General features: G+C 25.7%; 2 protein-coding genes across 7 annotated transcripts in view; both read left to right on the top strand.

Moving 5' to 3' along the window:
* The window catches only part of LOC127279341 (kazrin), a 165,294-nt gene extending 146,678 nt beyond the window's left edge, over positions 1 to 18,616 (top strand). For all 6 annotated transcript variants that reach the window (XM_051301648.1, XM_051301643.1, XM_051301646.1 and 3 more), the window contains 3 exons: positions 170 to 314; positions 5,942 to 6,128; positions 18,299 to 18,616. In XM_051301648.1, the coding sequence (XP_051157605.1) occupies positions 170 to 314; positions 5,942 to 6,128; positions 18,299 to 18,535 (569 nt within the window). In that variant the 3' untranslated portion in view covers positions 18,536 to 18,616. The remainder of the gene's footprint in view (positions 1 to 169; positions 315 to 5,941; positions 6,129 to 18,298) is intronic.
* On the top strand, positions 18,536 to 20,267 carry LOC127279518 (uncharacterized; the record flags this gene model as incomplete). Its single annotated transcript, XM_051301916.1, has 1 exon — positions 18,536 to 20,267. A coding segment is annotated over one exon (309 nt), but the record flags the coding sequence as incomplete, so codon positions are not given.
* Between the last annotated feature and the right edge of the window lie 320 nt (positions 20,268 to 20,587).

The raw sequence follows: 20,587 nt of genomic DNA, 5'->3' as shown, positions 1-20,587 counted from the left end.
TATTCGGACATTTTTTAATTTCGAATAAAGGAAAATTTGGCGTTTTAAGAATTTCATCTGCAATAAAATTCTTTCAAATGAAAATTCTAATTAGTGAATTTTTATGAGAGGATCATATACGTTTGTAATCTATGTATGTGTTGTCGAGAAATACGGAAATTATTTACAGATTCTGGTGTCCATGGAGCTTTGGTAGTTTTGGAACCTTCCTTCACTGGCGATACAATGGCGACAGCATTGGGAATTCCTCCTGCTAAACATATGATTCGACGACATCTCACAGCAGAACTCGACGGTCTTGTACTTCCAGCAAGGTACTCAGTCTACTGTCATCCAGATGCCACCCTGGACAACGCTCATTTATAATCAACGAGCATTTTACATTCCCCCATTCCCTCTCATCATTCCCCCATTAATATCAGCCCCATCGAATTTACGAACTGATTTCAGTCTTATAAATAATCCCCCCCCCTTAAAAAATGTGGGAATCACACAATTCATAAATCTAACATTAAACTTTGCGTCCCTGCTTTAAAAAAAAAAAAAATCCACTATTATAAGAAGATAACAAAGTAAATTATTTCTAACCAATTTTTTATTTTTACCATAATTCATGAAAATTTAATTTTAACAATTGTAATTTAATTATCAACAATTTACAATTCATTAAAATTTTTAATAAAAGTTTATTTTTAATTTAATTCGAAATGAATATTTCAATTTTTTTGTTAAATAAAATTAAAAATATTTAAATAACATCTTTTTAGAAAGATGATAATTTAAACAAAAAATGAGGTTGCAAAGTGATGGTTTTTAATTATTCAAAAGATTTCAAAGCAGGGACGACAAATATAGAAACAAACGAATTTTTATTGTCGATTGTTTCTTTATCTTATATATATAATATTAAATGAAATTTTTTTGAGAAATTGAATGCAAAACGATACATGCGATTAATCAATGGTAAAATTTTAATATTATTTTGATAAACTCATTTTTTTTTTTTTAATTAAAAAACAATATATTTGTTTACTGTCTATGAAAAATGGTTGATAATATAAAAAATGTAGAATAATATAAATAAATTATTTTTTAAAAAAATATATTATTTTCTTTATAAAATAGTTTAGTATACCCAGAGAAAAAAATAGATATATTTTAATTTAAGAAAATCTTGTAACTAAATAAATATTTTATTGTTTCAAATAAATTTTATATGAAACAAATAAATAATATTTAGTTCGAATAAAAAATGTTTCTCTGATTGTAGAAGAAATATTTATTTTTTAAATATATATAAATAATAAAAGAATCGTTGGTAAACAAGTTTTTTAAATAGTTCAAAAAATTTTGCTAATTTATAATCAAATAAAAAATGCATGTCGCGTTATATTTTCCATTGTCGCGTCGCATGTCGCGTTTTATCAATTTTTCGTGAGCAGACGCCAATGTGGAAAGAGCTTATAAAATCCATACGTAAATATTCAAAGGATCAGTTAAATTTCAAACAAATAATGCCATAAAAATAATTAAGAGTAAAAAATAAAATATGTATTATATATAACTAAAAAAAATCAAATAGAGTATAATATAATTAAATAAGAGAAAAAAAATAGACTGGTTTTAAAACACAATTTTCATTTAGAAAAATTAGAAAATACAATTAGCGAACAATTCTGTTAAATTAATATTTCATTTTTGTGAGAATTTTGATAAATATAAATGTTTTTAAATGAATATTATAATAAATAAAAATTCGGTAAATTAGACAATTTGCTATGAAAAAAAAAAATCGGCCCAATATAAAGTTTGCTAAATTAATAAATTCCATATAATTTGGAATTCGACAGATTAAATAATCGGAAATTTTGTTTTTAACTATTTAGTAATTTCCTTTTAATCGCGATAATGCATAATGAAATTGTCGGTTACAGTATTAAACGTACGTATTAAATTAATGACTTTGCTTTCCTGTCGTTTTCCCATTAAAAAACGCTCGTAAAATTCCTGTTCGGCGTATTTTTTTTTATAGTTTTCGGTCTATGAATCGGTACTTAAGAAAAGAATTTTACATCCTTAATGTGGGCACGTGAACTTCTAGAATGATAACAATGATAATAATAATATTTGAATTTAAATTTTTTAATTTTATATATTAAAAATATAATTAAAATACTCATTTAGAAATTGTAAATGAGATTTTCCATTTAAAGAATTTTTTTCTTTTATTTATATAAATTTTATATCAATTTTTAATTTTTTTAATTTCAAATGATTATAAAATTTATTTCAACATGGAAATTTTTTTTCTAGCTATGAAATACTTTTATGGTATTTTAATTTTTGATTTAATATTTGAATTTCAGGACTTTAACTTTAACTTTTAACTTTACTTTACATATTATAAAAGTTCTGTAAATTTAAGGCTGAATTTTGTTTGAATTTCAGATCCTGTAAATTAATCTGTATAGGATGTATAAAAAAAAGAAACTAGTATGAAATAATGCAGATAAATATTAAATTTAGTATGAATTTTTTCTAAGCTTCATTTCCAAAAGTGTCTGCAAAAATTTCTTATTATAGTGTTTTCAACGAATAATGGAAGCTTTAAGCTCTTCCCGTTTAAAATCGATTACAGTCCAAATGCTTCCAGAGTTCATTGTTTGATCATCTCGATGAAAATAAAAACCAACTTTAAAAATAGAAAATAATATATATTATAAATATATATTTTTTTTTTCTTATTGAAAATGATAATTTTATTAGAATATTTTGAAACAAAAATTTATGAATTTTTTTTTCTAAAAACTATAATTTATTTTTAATTAAATTAAAAATTATAGTTTGTCAATAATTAATTTTCGATTCATTTTGATCGAGATGATTTTATTTTGCATATTGTTAATGTACTCTTTAATCATACACATACTATACCTGAAACAATCAAGATTACATGCACGTAGATACAAAATATACTATATATTAATATACAGAACAGTCGACATAATGTACATATACAAACATTATTCAGTCCTTTTTAAAATATCCAAATCAAATGATCGCTTTATTAATAGTATTTAGCGACTTGTGATCTGGATCTACAGTCTAGTCGATTAAAAAAAAAAAAAAAATAGCAATATATTACCAAAGAAAAAAAAAATTATACAAAATTAAACAAAAATGATAATTAATTCGTGCTGATTTCGATGAATTTTCATAATTATATTAAATGAGCCGTAGCCCACAGCTGCCTGCACTGCACTGCGCTATGTACAGCACACATTGATTCTTTAGTGATTATAATGGCATCACTCTTGATTATATATTATATAATTTACATATTCATTTTTTTTCAAAAATTTTATTTTTAAAAATACTCCATATTTTCTAAGCATTTAAAAAAAACAATTTAAACTTTAAAAGTGATTCAGTGTAAATAATTTAATTTTTAACATTTTCAACCATTTTCATAAAAAAAATTACAATTTTCTAACAGTAGAAAACGATTTAGATAACATAATATAAAATCTTTTTTTTACTGAGTGAAAAATTTATAACTTTCATCCAAATGCAATTTTTTTCTTTGACTGTTCGTTCGATTCAATAAAAAAAAAATCCACCTCTATTTTTTTACAAAAGAAAAGTAAAATTAAGATCGAATTTTTAAAGAATAATTTATATTATAAAACTTTCGAAAGACGTTCTACAAATATGAAATTAAAAAAAAACAACAATTTTACAAAAAAATAATTTAATCGAAGAAAAATGAAAAAATATCTTTAACATTTTTGTTTAAAAAATATAGTTCTTTTGAAAATAGAAAAAAGTAATCAAGAGTCACGCCATTTTGCATTATGATTCTTTTTTTTTAAATATATCTTTTCTTGATTTGCTATAACTTTGTCATATATATCTTTTGACTGTTCGATGTTACATTCTTGGCATTATTTGGCTCTAATGTGTCCAATTTAGGAAGCAAATTGAAACCCTTTTATAATTAGTTATTATATAGTGTATCCCCTTAAAAAAAAAAATTAGCCCGTGGTTACTTTTTTAAATTTAATGTGTGGTACATTAGAGCCCAGTAAATACAATATTTTTCTATCGATGGAGCACAAAAAAAATGCTTGTGTATGTATATTTATGTTGTAACTAGATATTCGATATTTAATATATATATATATACCTTATATACTATTATTACTATATAAAATTGATCCCATACCGGGCACAAGCTGCGATCCCAACAGTATAATTTACTTTTAATTAGCCTTGAATAATGAGCTCGTATTAAATATCACATTGCAATTTAATTAACACACTCGTTTAGTATAGTAATAATTTTGAAAAAATTCAATTCATCTAAAATTCAATATCTATCGTCAATTTTAATACACACTCGACAATTTAGAAGATTTATTAATTTTTGTTAATTTATGGTTTATACAAATTTTTAAAAAACTTTTATATTAATTTATATTTTGCAACGTCTTAAGTTAAAAATAATATATTATTATTATTTTTAATTATTTTCAAAATTGTTTTACATTTCTCAAAAACAACAAAATTGATTGGTTTAAAATTTACAGGGTTGTGTAAATATAAATGACCAGTTCGTGAATGAAGGAATTTTTATTTGAATATAAACTTGGAATTTTTCATTACTGAAAATCAAAAATTTTTAATTTTGTAAAAAGTTATTTTTCAATTAAATTGCTGTCATTTTGTTAATAAATTTAAATTTCAAAACAAATTTTTTGTTTACAAACTAGTCATTTATACGTAGAATAAGTCGTGTAAATTTTAAGTCAATAGTACCTATTGTTTTTAAAAAATCTTACCCAACGCAAAACAATTTTTTTTTTTAAATAATACCGTTAAAATAATGTAAAATATTTTTTTATTATAAAATTCTTTTAAATCACTTAAATTTATGTGCTTTTAAAAGAAATATTTATTTATTATTAAAAAAAAATTATTAAATTTAAGGAGAGTCACCATCTTTATTTTTGAGTCCTTTAAATTTTAATAATCGACGGAAGTTATATTTTTTTTCGTTCATCATTTGAGTTGTAAAAACATGCAGAATGGTCAAAAAAATAAAATTTTTATCATTTTAGAAATTAAAGTCTTAAAATTAAAAAAAATTAATATTTTAAATATCTATCTTTTCACGATTTTAACTATTTTTAATTTTTTCCACACTTTTTTTTAATGATTAAAATTAGAATCTCTTGCATGCATTTTCAAAAATTTTAATTTTTTCAAAAAATAAAAATTCTAAGATGGTCAAAAATTAAAATTTTGTTTTTTTTTTTACTATCCTGTATGTTTTCAGGACCCAAATAATGCAAAAAGAAAATATAAATGAACTTCCTGCCATCATTAAAATTTAAAGAACTCAAAATAAAGGTGAGAAATCCCTTTAAAGAAAAATTGTCAAATATCTTTTTGTTTTCCCCCAATGACAAGTAAATATAATTCCTAATTGAGATTCAAGAAATTGAAAATATCGCATAAATCATAAAATTCCAATCTTCTTTGTGAAAATGTAAATAACTTTTAAATATTAATAATAATATTAAAATAATAAAAATTACAATTCCAAAGACTCAAAAATATAATTTATTATTTTCACACTTTTAACTTTGAATTGATGGGTATTTTAAATACGAGCTCTATAAATTCAAAGGAGATATCGTTTCCGCAAAAGGGAATAAGACTTACTGAATAAGTAAATCCTTAAAGGCGCATTAAAGGAGAGATAAGATTTACTGAAAGGGATTCGTAGCTTCTTTTTAGAGTCTTGAAAAGCGTGTATGTTGCCGTGTTGCTATATAAAGGTATACTATGTGTGTGAAAAACGCTTATTGCTCTCTTTAAAAAAAAAAAAAAAGCAAAAGTGTGCATGAGCGTGATGTGAGTGTATGTGTATATATAGAAGTCAACTGGAGGTGGTTTCCCGTAATGGCACCGGAAGTCGTCCACTGAGCACCATAAGCGCTGGTGGAAGTCTTGGTCGTGGAAGTCGTGCTCTTCATCTACAACATCATCAGAGTTCACTCTCAGCACTGCACATGGCATCCAGTCACAGTAATACAGTCGACAGACGAAGATCCAGTCTCAGGGTAATGTTAAAAAAAAGTCTCTTTTTCACTCTGTCTCTCTCTCTCTCTCTCTCTCTCTCTTTCTCTTTCTCACAACCAGCTTTCGTATAATCTATCTCAAGATTTTTGGTCATCAAAAGCACACTAAGTATATATAATATAGATAAACCTGGCAAAGTGCCCTTAAAATATCCTTAAAGCTATTCTAATATGATTCAGTGTCGATGCCACATTTTCATATAAACCTCGTTCTCAAAGGGCCTATAAAATGAAGACGATATAATATTCTTGTGAAAATTTAATCGTCTTCAGATTATTAACGCTCAAGGAGATGGAGAAGATTAACTATCTCGGACTTTGTATAAAGAATACACCTTTAATCAGATTAAAAAATGTATAATCAGATTATAGTATAAACAACATATATACATAAAATATTTCGCAAAGTATTCATATTTAGTTTGGTTATAAACATCCTGATCCGCAAAATGAGTCCGGAAAAATCTAAATATATTTAGATTAGATTCTGAATTTATATATAAATAATCAGTCCACAACAAATTGGGTCTACACGGAAAGAAATCTTGTTAGAATATTTAATAAATTTGAATAGAAATTTTGATATTTTTGTTTTTCAATTGCGAAACATTCTGGTTTGATAATAATAAAAGTTGGTATAGTTTTACGAATTCCTTTAACTGGAAACATTTTACGAAAACTGAAATTATTATTTCTTAATTCAAATCTACAATTTTCGAATATTGAAAAAACAGTATAGGAAGTAAACCACGGTGCGCCAGAAGGTGGTTTAAATAAAAATGAATTGGCACTTAAAAATTCTTTTTGATTATGATTCTTAGATGAATAAAAAACATTTCTCAATAGTTTTTTAAATCAGTTTACGTGCCCGATTTAAATAAAATTGAGTTTTTATATAAAAACAGTGTTTTATGGGGAATCAGAATTTATTTAATCTAATAAATACTGTAATAAATGATAAAATAATTACTTATTTTCAATTTTACATATAAATAATTATATTGCTGTAGTGTTTGTGTCCGATTTTAAAAAATTAAATTATAATGTTAAAAGAACGATTTTAAGAGTGACAAAATTTATTTAAGAGAGTCGAATGATCTCTGAAATTTTTTGGCAAGAAGAGACCTTTAATTATCGCTCTATAAAAACGGCACTAAACGTGAAAATGATAAAAATTCATTTTAAAATACTTTCTTCTCGAAAGACGGACACTTTTTACAAAAGAAGCTAGAGATCCTTATTTTATATAAATTTCCTAAATCCGAAAGATTATACGAATCCATACAAAAACACGATTGCAAAACGAAAAGTAATATAATGAGGGGTTCATTACCTCCTGCCGCCGTCAGATGGCAACAGCATGCAGGGCGCACAAAGTCGCAGCTGTTATTAGATTACTTTTCTACTTTTTGTTTTGCAACCATGTTTTTCTATGGATTCGTACAGTCTTTTGGATTTAGGAAATTTATAAGATGAGGATTTTGGCTGATTTTGTTAAAAGTGTTCGTGTTTCGAGAAAAAAGTATTTTAAAATCAATACTATTTCACGTTCAGAGCGATAATTAAAGCTCTCTTCTTGCCAAAGAATTTCAGATACCGTTCGACACTCTTAATACATAAATATAAAAACGAAATAAGAAAATAACTTCATTGTTAATAAATTTATATGAACCCAAGTCTAAAACATCTATTATCTATATGCATATAAGTATACATTAAATAAATTCTGGTTCCTCATAAAATACTATTTTTAAATATTTAAAACTCAATTTGTTTTAAATTGTGCACGTAAGCTGATTTTAAAACATATTGAGAAAAGTTTTTTATTCATCTTAGAACCATAATCCAAAGGAATTTTTAAGTGCCAATTCATTTTTATGTAAACCTCCTTCTGGCGCACCGTGAAACAGTTTAGCACTTTGTTATTTACTAAATTTATACGAAAAAGCAAGAGCCGTGAAAAAAAGAAGAACGTCTGAACCACCAATGGCTCTTTTCTAAGATTTTCTCTCCTTTTCTATTCGAGGGTAGTGGGAGTCTTTCTTAATACACACACATAATTGGTACGCTTTGATTGGCTTAAAATTATTCCTTACACATCATAACTACAATACGCATACATAAACGCAGAATAACGCAACGCATATAGATACATAATTCACGCTGAAATAAGAAATTCTGAACTTCTTTATATACTAAACAGATTTTTCTGCACTTGTGAGAAACTTGATATTACATTGTTAAATATTTAAAAATAAAAATAATTATTTATTAAGAAATAATAAAATATTTTATTACCTTTCAAAATCCGAACAATTTTTATCATAAAAGCATTTAATTTAATTATAGAAGCAAACTTATAACAAATATTCTATAATTATATTTAGAAAAAGAAATATAGAATAATTAAATACAATTATTTATCAAAACTTTTTCTATAGTCTATATTGCAGAAATAAAAATTATATAAAAATTATGAGCAAACAAATGAAGTATTTTATTATTAAATATTAATTAAAATTATTTTTAATTCATATTGCAGTATTAAAAATTATTTTAAAATCAGGATGTCCAGCAAGGCTTAAAGAAAAAAATTCCCTGACTTTTCTCTGACAATTTTTTTTTTGTGATTACTCGTTAGTGATCGGTCAAACCCAGTCGGACTCACTCGCTTAACTTCGTCAAACTTGGGTGATTTTTGATATTTTTTTATCATTTTTTGAAAGAAAAAGTTTCTATTAGTATTATATATGTAAATATGAGGATTTAACACCAATCCACTTTCTTATCGACTATTTTAAAATGTAAAATGATTCTACCAGTTAACGGAATTCTAAATACAGAAAATGAAATATTTTATTCTAATACTTGTTACAGGGCGTATTAGAATTTAACTTTTGGAGTTTTCATAATACAATTATGAATTTCGCAAAAACTATTCTAATTTTTGTTTCTAAATATATTAAACTTTATTATTTTTATTTTAGGCATTCTTAAAAAATAGTAATGAAATCTTTCACCACCCCAAAATCTGCAAAATCTTCTGCAATTGTAACTCAATATACTAAATATGAGTGTCAAAATATTAAATATTCTAACAAGATTTTTCTCCGTGTATCCCAGATAGCACGTAAGCTTGCAGCAACCTTGAGGAAAGCTTCAAATGTTCAACCTGACCCAAGCTTGCATGGTAAGCTTACAGAAAGATTGCAGTGTAAGGTTACTGCAAGATTGCTTAGTAAGCTTGCACGGTAAGTTGGTAGCAAGGTTGGTGCAAGGTTGACAAATAACCTTGCTTTAAATCGAAATTTTTTTTTTAAACTGTCTTCTGATTCGGTTTCAGCAACCTGAAAAACATAAAGTTTTTTGTTTGTTTATACATGTTTAAAATTTAATTTAATAAAAAAATAATTGAATTAATAAAAAAAATTATTTTTAATTCAATTTTATAAAACTAATTTTATTGTAAAACTAAAAGAGCCAATATTTTTAATTGTGTACACCCGTGAAACAGAATATGTAACTTAATCTGATAATTAGTACCCAAGTGCGAAAACCAACATGGGCCAATATTGGCCCAGCATTGTCAAATCGGGCACCAAGTCTTGGTAGACAATATTGGGACAACTCTTGTGGTGTTAACTGCGGTTGGACGTCAGCAGCCAAGTATCAGACGTCATTACTGGGCCAATCTTGGCTGCCATTAGTGGCCCAGTATTGTCAAAGTTTAAAAAATTATAATAATTAATTAATTAACTCATTAATTCATTATACATTTATAATTCAAGTCCTGACAGAAAGCACAATTGTTTAAACATTTGAAAATTTATAACGCTCGCGGGAATCGAGCTCGCAACCTAACGCACCGAAGTCTAACACGCTAACCACTACACTATACGCGGATATGGGAATCTCAACACAAAAATGTTTTGATAAGCTGCATTTGAGGGACATTTCAGCCGTTAATGCGCCATTACTGGGCCAAGATTCGTTCCAACTTTGGAAAAAATAACTTGTAAAAATAAATTCAACATTTCAGCCGTCAATGAGCCAATAATGACCCAGTAATGGGACAGAGTTCGTCTCAATTATGGAAAAGTAGAATTACCAAGTATTGGTGCCAATATTGGCTCAGTAGTGTGACGGAGTTCGGCCCAATTATGGCAAATTGGAGTAACTGAGACGCAGTGCCAATATTGGCCCAGTAATGGGACAGAGAAGGCCCAATAATGGCAAATTAGAGTAACCGAGAATTGGTGCCAATATTGACCCAATAATGGGACGAATTGATCGCCAATACTGGTCCAGTGATGTTTACTATACTTCGGCAGACATTACTGGGCCAATGTTGTGCCGTATTGTCAGTCTTGGCGTTTCGCACATGGTTATGTATTTTTTTTGGCATTTTTAAAGTTTGCGAATTGTTTACCTCAAAAAAAAGTTATATGTACATGTAAAACAAAACATGTTACATTCATGACTACACTCCCCTACATATTTGGGATTATTCTGGACTGATTTCAAATTCCAATTTCATTAAATTCTAATTTGATTTGTGTTGATTAAATTAAAATTGTTTTGAACTGTTTATTTTATTCATTCAAATTTCGAATTTTTCCGGATTCATTACGGATTATGATGCTTAACTAGACTAAATCCTAATTGTTACGGATCTCTTCTAAATTCATTAATTTATTTCTTTTTCCACTGAAAATTAGTTACATTTTACTAATAATTATAGTTTATTTTTTACTAATTGCTGAAATAAAAAGGTAAAATTCACATTATTTAGAGAATAGTATATAGGCGAAGACATTAATAAAGGAACATAATTATTTTTTTTTATTTTAAAATTATCATTTAAAATCATTGAAAATATTTTAATGGTCGGTTTTTATATACGTATGTGCGCTTTGTGATCCAAAATTTTAGATATATTTTTGATGAAATATTATTATGCTTTATAGAGAATTTATATATACATATATAACGCTTATAATAAGAGTAGATTATAATTAGAATATAGGAAACCTTAACCAAAGCACGAAAGTTATATAGAAATAATATTATTGATCTAAATTGGTACATTCCAAACTTTCGGCTAATATTGTATAACAATGCAAGTCGTTACTTTGAAATTCTCAAAAAACAAAAATTGAGAATTTATTAAAGTAGGTACTCTTACTTTCTATAAACTTATTGAAGTTCATAGAATAATGAACAATAAAGTTTCATTCATTACTGAAATTAATAAATTTTGCACTAATGCAAAATTTGGAAAGTATGATAAATTTTAAAATTTTGTTAGATATTAATTTTTGTTCATTCTACCTGTTAATTTATTGATAACTGAGAAGAGTTTATTTAAGAATTTCTTGAAAAATAATTTAGAAAATAAAAGAAATTCTCGTAAAAGTCGTTTTTTCCAAATTAAAAAAGTAATAAAAATTTTAGGGTTGATCAATTTTATTTCGCATATATAGTGATGTTGCGCCGATTGCAATAAACAAAAAGGGTGCAGTAAAATGAAACAACTAAATCACAGTAGTAATAGGAGAGTGAATAATAAAAAGGAAAGTTTGTTGAATGTACCTTTTTGAGACATTATAAATACATTTTTTTTACCTGTGGTTTTAAATACTAAAATAATATTCTATGTACAGAAATATAGGAAATTAAATTTTATAAAATTTCCACGATGAATATTTTTAAGTCATCCACCATCTATTTTATTCTTCTTTGTAAATTCATTGTCATTTTATAATAATTTTCATAAATAATCATTTTCGATTGTATCATATATGCATGAAATCGCATGTCATTATTCAGCTTATCAATTATCGCTCGCCAAATTACACTGAGCCTTTTGCACGCCACTGAGTAAAAGAAGTTTATTAGTTCTTCCACTTTCTATATAATATATTGTAAATAGAAAACAAAAAAAAATAGTTTCCAAATTTATCAATTTAAATTTTGCAGATAAATTGTTTTCCTTGTGTATATAATATTAAAATGTCTATGAAAAATAAATTTTCTTTACGCTGAAAAAAGTTGAAAAATTATGCTTATTGATGGTAAAAAAGAAATAATATTTATTTTTGAAATATCAAATAACTTCGGAAACTTTTTTCCAACAAAAAAAACTGTTTTATACAAATTGATAACAAAAAGTCAGACTTTGGCGAAAAAAATTATCATTTTTATTGAGGTTCAAATTAAATTAACACAAAAAATTTGTCAATTAAATTTTCTTTACTTATATATATAGTATTTTATAACTTTTTTCAAGGTAATTAAAAATTTTCCATATAATATAATATAGAAACTATATTTTTTAATATTTCTAAAAACTTTTTCCAACTCATTGGTATTGAAATTTGCCAATCTTATTATAATATAAGCCAATGTGCTGTGAGCTATAGGCTCAATATTTATATAGTATATAGAAAAATCATTATTTTTTCTATTCGAAAGATCATCTCGAACCCAGCAGCTTTTGTTTCTCTAAAATGAAAAAGAAAAGGTTCGGTATATAAAACTCATCATACATTCTTCCAATCTTCCATTCTTGTTTTATTTTCGTTTTCATTTTTTTTCCCTCGTCTTCTGATCTTCTTTGCCACGCGGAAATTGTTCTTTCCATAAAATTCATTTTCTATTCTCATCACATTTTTATTGGAACTTTTTTTTTCCCTATCTCACGCGAGTTTATATATGGAGAGATCAACTTCATCATCATTTTTATTATTATTTACGTTATATTCAATCATAATGTAAAAATTTATAAAAAAAAAAGAAAATTAGGAAATTATTCTTGAAATATTTTATCATTTATATATAATATTAACGTCAAAAAGTCAATTTCAATGAAAAAACAAAAAAAATTTCAAATTCAAACTTTGAAAACCATTAAAAGTTAAAATAACGAAACAATAATAATATATTTCACTGTTTGTATAATTTTTTAATAAAGCAATACGAATAATTTAGATTGAATAAAAAATTATGTAAGAATATTCAATATTTTAAGTAATTATTATACCAAAATATTATAATATGATGCGTTTTGAAGAAAGGGACATTTGCAAAATATTATTTATTATGTTTATTATATAGTTTGAAATAAAAATATATATGATGTATTCCACGCCAAAGTGTAAGTCCATCTGCAATTGCATCTCCGATTTTTTTGAGATTTTTTTTTCTTATAGTACTAATTGAGATTAGCTTCCATGAATTTTTTCAAATTTTTTTATCAAGCCGTTTTCGAGTTATGGAATTTTGAAAATTGGAGAATTTTCATGACTTTTAATTTTTGAATGCTCATAACTTCCTTAAAAATGCATCAATTTTAAAAGTCTTTTTTTTTAAATGTGTGTTTTAAATGTACTTTTCAAATTTTTACAATATTTTCGAAATTTTTCAAAAATATTTTTGATTTTTTTTATACTACGTACTTTTAAGTATTTTGATGCGCTGATTACGAAAATAACCTATCATTTTTTGCTTCTTAGAGGTCACTTTCTTTAAAACGCATTACATATATATACACTATTAACAAAAAGTAATATTTAGTTTTTGAATTTTATTCCTAGTCCATAAAATTTTGAGCTACATTAATTCTATCTTGAACCTGCCCAGATAGCACGTAAGTTTGCAGCAACCTTGCGGCAAGCATCAAATGTCCCACTTGACTCAAGCTTGCATAGTAAACTTACAGAAAGATTGCAGTGTAAGGTTACTGCAAGATTGCACAATAAGATTTTTGCAAGATTACTCAGTAAGCTTGCACGGTAAGTTTTGTAGCAAGGTTGGTGCAAAGTTGCCAAATAACTTTGCTTTAAACTTAAATTTTTTTTTAATGTTTTGTTTAATTTATATAATAAAAATTATATAATAAAATTGTATAAATTAGACGAAACATTAAAAAAAAGTTTTTTTTAGGTTCAAAGTAAGGTTATTTGGCAACCTTGCACCAACATTTCTACAAGCTTAATGAGCAATCTTGCGATAATCTTATTGTGCAATCTTGCAGTAAACTTACTCTGCAATCTCTTGGTAAGCTTATCATGCAATCGTGGGTTAGGTGGGACATTTGAAGTTTGCAGTAAGCTTGCGGCAAGTTTGCCATGCAAGGTTGGCAATATTGCGCGACAAGCTTGCTGCGCTATCTGCGGGTGCATTAACTCTGAATTGTGTATCTATATAACGGACGGACTGACGGACATCTAAAAGTAACAAACTTGCACTATATAATTTTTTTGTAAGAATGCTTTTAATACATTCAGAAAAAAAATAAATGTTAAGTTTTTTACTTTTTCTTTAATTTCAAAATAAAATATTTCTTATACATATATTAATTATTTTAAATCATTTTTACTTCCATATAAGCTTTTATTAAAAAAAATATATATATATATTCTAAAATTGAAATAAATTCTTATTTTATTATACTGATGTGAAGAATAAATTCTATTAAAATATTCTAAAATGCATATCAGGTATATTTATTTTCAATTTTAGAATATTTTTTACATGTAAAAAAATTGAAATACTGCTATCGAAACCATATTCATTAAAAAATGAATTATGTACATAACAATTAAAAAAGAAAGCTTTCAAAAAAAATTTATTTACTACAATTATTTTCCATTTTTCAATATTATAATAATAAAAATTCAATTCAATTCGTCAAAAAGCGAAAAATGGTAAATTTGGAATAGTGTAAATCTTAAATTTTTAATCATTGAAATCTCAAATTTAAATAAATTGAAAAAAAATAATCTAAAACAAGAATAAATTTTATTTTAAATATCAGGTCGAATTAAAATGAATTAAAATTTAAAAATTTTTCAAGGTATATAGGAAAAGAGGGTCTTAAATTCAATTATATTATGAAGAATGATAACAATAACTAGGAATTTAAGATTAATTAACGATATAGATAAATATGAAATGAAAGTCAATCAGTGCAAGTTTATGAAAATACAAGAAAGACTGAATAATATATTACACAAGCCCGATGAATCTAAAAGCAAACTAAATATTATAATATAATAAAATTTAATTGAAAATCAGCCATATAATATTAGCCATGAACAAAATGAATGGTAATTTTTAATTTGCCGTAATCTATTGTTAAACATTTATGTAGTCTTCTTAATCCGTATATAAGTTTGATATATATAGATAGTCAAAGTCCTATACATGTCTAACTCTGTAAAACTCTGTACATATACAGTGACGCAGCTTCCTTATATACTTATATAAATATAATGTAATATATAAAATACTGGTGTACTTAGATAATATAATTATTGAAGGGGAATTATCAATATGTATATCAATATTGCATTGAAAATCTACTCTCGTCAATTTGAGACAGAGAAACGACGATTGTTGTAAATATATTGTGTGACTTCAATGTGGATGTTGTGTGGGTTCTTAACTGACCTATTCTCATCCTTTAACATAGTTATCATGGAGGAGCTCTAAGGTATGCGACTCTAAACAAACATCTCCTTTTTTATTTTTCTCAACTCTCCTATTCTACAAAACTGTTCTCAGAAAATTTCAATTTTTTTTTTTACTGTTGGCATCAGTTTGTAAAGCAAATTAACCTCTTTTTTGTTTATTGGATTATGATTTCTTCTACAAAATTTTTTGTTTTCATAACAATAATATAATTATTATAGAGTCAACTCCATTATATTTCACTTAAAGTTGTTGAGGTCTATTTTTAGAAAATTTTTTAAACTTTGTAATTTTTTTCACTAAACAGTCAATTTATTTCAATAATTTTTAAATTTAGCGCCATTATCTATAGTTTCTTGTTACATGGTTGGCCCTTGTATCCAAAGACACAATACACTGTAAAAATTTTCCCTGTAATTTTAAATACAGCCCAGATAGCACGTAAGCTTGCAGCAACGTTGCGGCAAACTTGCCGCGCAATATTGCCAACCTTGCACAGCAAACTTGCCGCAAGCTTACTGCAAGCTTAGAATGTCCCATCTGACCGAAAGATGGCTCAGTAAGCCTACCGAAAGATTGCAGTGTAAGGTTACTGCAAGATTGCACAATAAGATTATCGCAAGATTGCTCAGTAAGCTTGCACGGTAAGCTTGTTGCAAGGTTGCCAACTAACTTTGCTTTAAACGTAAAAATTTTTTTTAATGTCTCGTCAAATTTATATAATAAAAATTATATAATAATATTATATAAATTAGACGAAACATTAAGAAAAAAAAAATTTTTAGATTCAAAGTAAGGTTATTTGGCAACCTTCCAACGAGCTTAGCGTGCAAGCTTACTAAGCAATCTTGAGATAATCTTATTGTGCAATCTTGCAGTAACCTTACACTTCAATCTTTCGGTAGGCTTACTGAGCCATCTTTCGGTATGCTTACCATGCAAGCTTGGGTCAAGTGGGACATTTCAAGGCTGCGGCAAGCTTGCCGTGCAAGGTTGGCAATATTGCGCGGCAAGCTTGACGCAAAGTTGCTACAAGCTTACGTGTAATCTGGGTAAATACAATTTAATTGACTCAAATAATAATTATTTAATGTAGGTACAAATAAATATTTATTTGATAATAGTCAAGTAACCGATTATTTGAATCAAATAAATTTTTTTTCTCAGTATATTTTATGAAATCTCTGTATATTTAACCCATTTTAAATTTGAAGTTGAATTTTAACCTCGCTTAAGTTGGCGTCGATGCTAAACGGCGAAAATTGTTTTCCACAAGGCCAAAAATGATAAATTATTTTTTTTAAAGATTTTCGGTCCAAATAATTCAAAAAGAGATTTATGCAGAAAATTCATGCAAGTGAATTTTAAGTGGAATGATGATATTACAGTTTCCAAAATTCAAGGAATAAATAACATAATTTTTTTTTTAAATAGGCCGCAACTATTTAGGATGAAATATAATGGAACATAATCCTTTCCTAATGTATTTTATTGATGGAGCGAATGATTTAATACTATATGGACCTCGAAAATGACCAGTTTCTGGAGAATTATCCAAATCCACAGAACAGTATCTAAATATGAAAATTTTCAATTTTAAAAGATCTAAATTCATTCGTTTAATTATTATGTTCATTTAAAATAAAGTAGAAAATTATTGAAGGCACTGAACAAAACAAATTATTACAATAAAATTTCAAGGCAATGTTGCCGAAAGAAGATATATATATATATATCTTAAAATTAGATATATTTTATTGAAAAAATAAAATTTTTAAAATTATAATATCGATTTTCAATGATGCGATCCACACAATAATTTATTGAGTGACTGGTAAAGTGAAAGTCGTAAACCCTATAAAATTCAATACTTTTTTTTACAGGAAACTTATAAGGTAAGTTTACAGTGAATAATATATTGTGCTGTACATGCGGGTATCCCAAATCATTTCTATATACAAAGTATGAAAATTTTCTTATAAAAATGAGCCGCAACGACTTTGGGTAAAATTTCATTATACATGATCCAATAAAACATAATTATTGTCTAATAATATTTTTCCCTATTATACATAAAATTTTAATCTGTATCTTTTGTTGGATGAATAAATTAAATGATGCTGAAGTTGTGAAAATTTTTCAATATATGAAATTGCTTAATACATTGAAACTACAATTTATTAGTTAGCATTATACCATTAAATAATTCTAATATAAATTAAATTAATCTTATATTATAAAAAATAAAATTGATCATTTTTTTCCCAATCGTTTTCTTTTAAGTAAATATTATTTTAAATATGTAAATATATAATATTTTTCCTAAAAAATTTCCTATATAGAACTAATTCACTTTATAGTCTTAAATTTTATTTTAAAAATATTTTTACATTTTTTTATAGTTTAAATGCATTTAGATTTTAGTTTTTCTTTCGATAGAAACGACAAAATTGTAATAAAACTAAAATCAGTGATATGTAATCAAACATGAGTGAAAATTCTATAGAATATTATTAGAATAGGACTAGTTTTCATTTGATAAAATAGTGTTATATTTTATATCAAATTTTACAGTTATAGCATTTTGTTTTTTTTTTTCTTCTTCTGAACAAGATTTTTTTTGATTTAAAAAAAATAAATCTTGATGTAAATATTAAATAAATTTTTTTTATTTACAGGGATCATTGAGCAGAGCATTTGGTTTACGACCTAGAAGTGAAAAAGCATCACCGTCTTCTTCTTCGGATACAGGAAGTCTTGCCAGTCAATATATGAGCAGCGTGCGCAGTAATTCACCGCCTCCACCTCAACTTCCGCCACGACCAGCCCTATTGGGTGGGAAAAAGCATCGTCGAGTTAAGAGCATCGGTGACATTGAATATATAAGCAATACCATTGTCAGTACACCCGTCTGACAAGAGGGTAGGTCCCATCATTCGGGGCCTTATCGCAGTTTGAGCGAGCGTGGTTATTCCTCAGCGTCTTATTCATCTCAATATGGATCATATTCTGGTTACAGCAATGTTCCCTCAAGTGATTATTATCAATATCAAAGCTCCGGCAATGTTTATTATCAATTGCAAGGGGGATATTATTCACCTCAGAGTTCGGGTCCACCTTTTCCTGGGGTACAGAGATATGGTAGTCTTGCCGAAGAGGCTTGGCCAATATCAAAAGATGAGTCTGGTCTCTTTAAAACAAATTCAAAAACTTACTTGGCTTAATTATTTTTTTTTTCTTCTTTTAACTCGGAATGAACACTCGGAAATTAGTCATTTTAAATATTTCAAAAAATTCATCGGCTACTATTAATAAAAATTGATTTTTATATTTTCAAAAAAAAAATTCCTAACTGATAAATATTTCAAAAACTTTTTTCAATAATAAAAATTCTGTTTATTAATTATTCGAATTTACTAAGAATGAATAAATTTATTATTATCACTTGATATTTAATTATTTAAAGACGTGAAATAATATTTAAAATATGATTTTCAAGTGCACCTATCAAATAACCTAATTTTACGATTTTTATTCTTTAATTATAAAAAATAGGAAACATTCAATTAAATAAAAACATAACAAATATGAAGTTCTTGTGATAAAATTTTAGAATTTCCTTGCACTTTTCTTCTCTCTTCTTCATATGTATAAAAAAATATTTTTTTAAATAAAATAGCCACTTTCTTCATTTCCTCTATTTTTGAACGTCAATAACTTTCTTGGAGAAAAATAAAAAAATATGGGGCTTCGAAAATTATTTAAATGGACACTAAATATATATACAAACACACTAAAAATTTCGCGTTGGTCCCAAAGCTGTTTTCGAAGATAAAGCGGATTAAAATTTTCGTTTTTTTGAGATATTTGACAGATGCACTTGAAAATCATATTTTATATATTATTTCACATCTTTAAGGGCCAGTTTCACCAACTCCGGTTAAAAATTAATCAGCGATTAAATCCCTAACCGACCAATCAGGAGTGGTTAAATTGGCTTTAATCACTGATTATCTTTTAATCAGAGTTGGTGAAATCGACGTTAAATAATTATATCAAATATCAATTATTCGTCAAATAATGATTTTTTTGTCATTTTTAATTTTTTTTCTTATATATCAAGAATAAAACGCAAATTTTTTTTTTTATAAACAATAGCTTATTTTTTTTATTGAAATATTATTTACAATCGTATAATCATTTTAATATATTATTAAAATATTATTAAAATTACGATTGTATGAAAAATTGTTTCAATAAGTAAAACGAGCTATTGTTTAGAAAAAATTAGATAAGAATTGCGTTTTATATCTGAATTAAAAGAAAAAAAATTATTAATTTGATACGAAAACATTTTTGTTTCAACATTATTTTTTCTTAAAAGTGTCGATAACTATATTTAAACTTATTGATACATATCAATAATATCAAATCACAAAATATGTATACATAATAGAACGTTTTATTCAATATTTGAAAACAATTTAAAGAAAGTCGATTTTTTTCAGAATAGTAGCCGAAAAACGTCCTTAATACGATTAAATTATTTATTTATTTTCACTATAGCTTAAACAATTTTTATTGTTATTTTATTCTAAAAATTTTTTAATTTATTTTACATATTTATTTACATTGTAATCATTTATCATAAGGGTTTTTTGAGAAAATTAAATTTTTTCGATTTTTTTTTTAATTGTTAATTTTTTATTTATTGCATTATTATTTTAAACAAATGTCTTTTTTATATATGTAATAAATTGAAAGTTTTTTTTTATTTAATATTAATGTAAAAAAAAGTATTATATTTAAAATTAAAATTTACATACTTTAATTTATTTTAAATTGTAAAAATTCATATAATGAATTGAGAATTCTTATGGAATTTAAAACTGATTTTAAAAAAACATTGATAGGCAAAAGATGAATTTCATTCATTCTTATAATAAGTCTGACTTTGATCCGTGAAG

The sequence above is a fragment of the Leptopilina boulardi genome, unplaced genomic scaffold (assembly GCF_019393585.1).
Source record: "Leptopilina boulardi isolate dan_hultmark-lab unplaced genomic scaffold, ZJU_Lbou_2.1 LbouV2_216, whole genome shotgun sequence".
In the NCBI taxonomy this organism is placed as follows: Eukaryota; Metazoa; Arthropoda; class Insecta; order Hymenoptera; family Figitidae; genus Leptopilina; species Leptopilina boulardi.
This window is presented reverse-complemented; position numbering and strand designations above follow the sequence as displayed.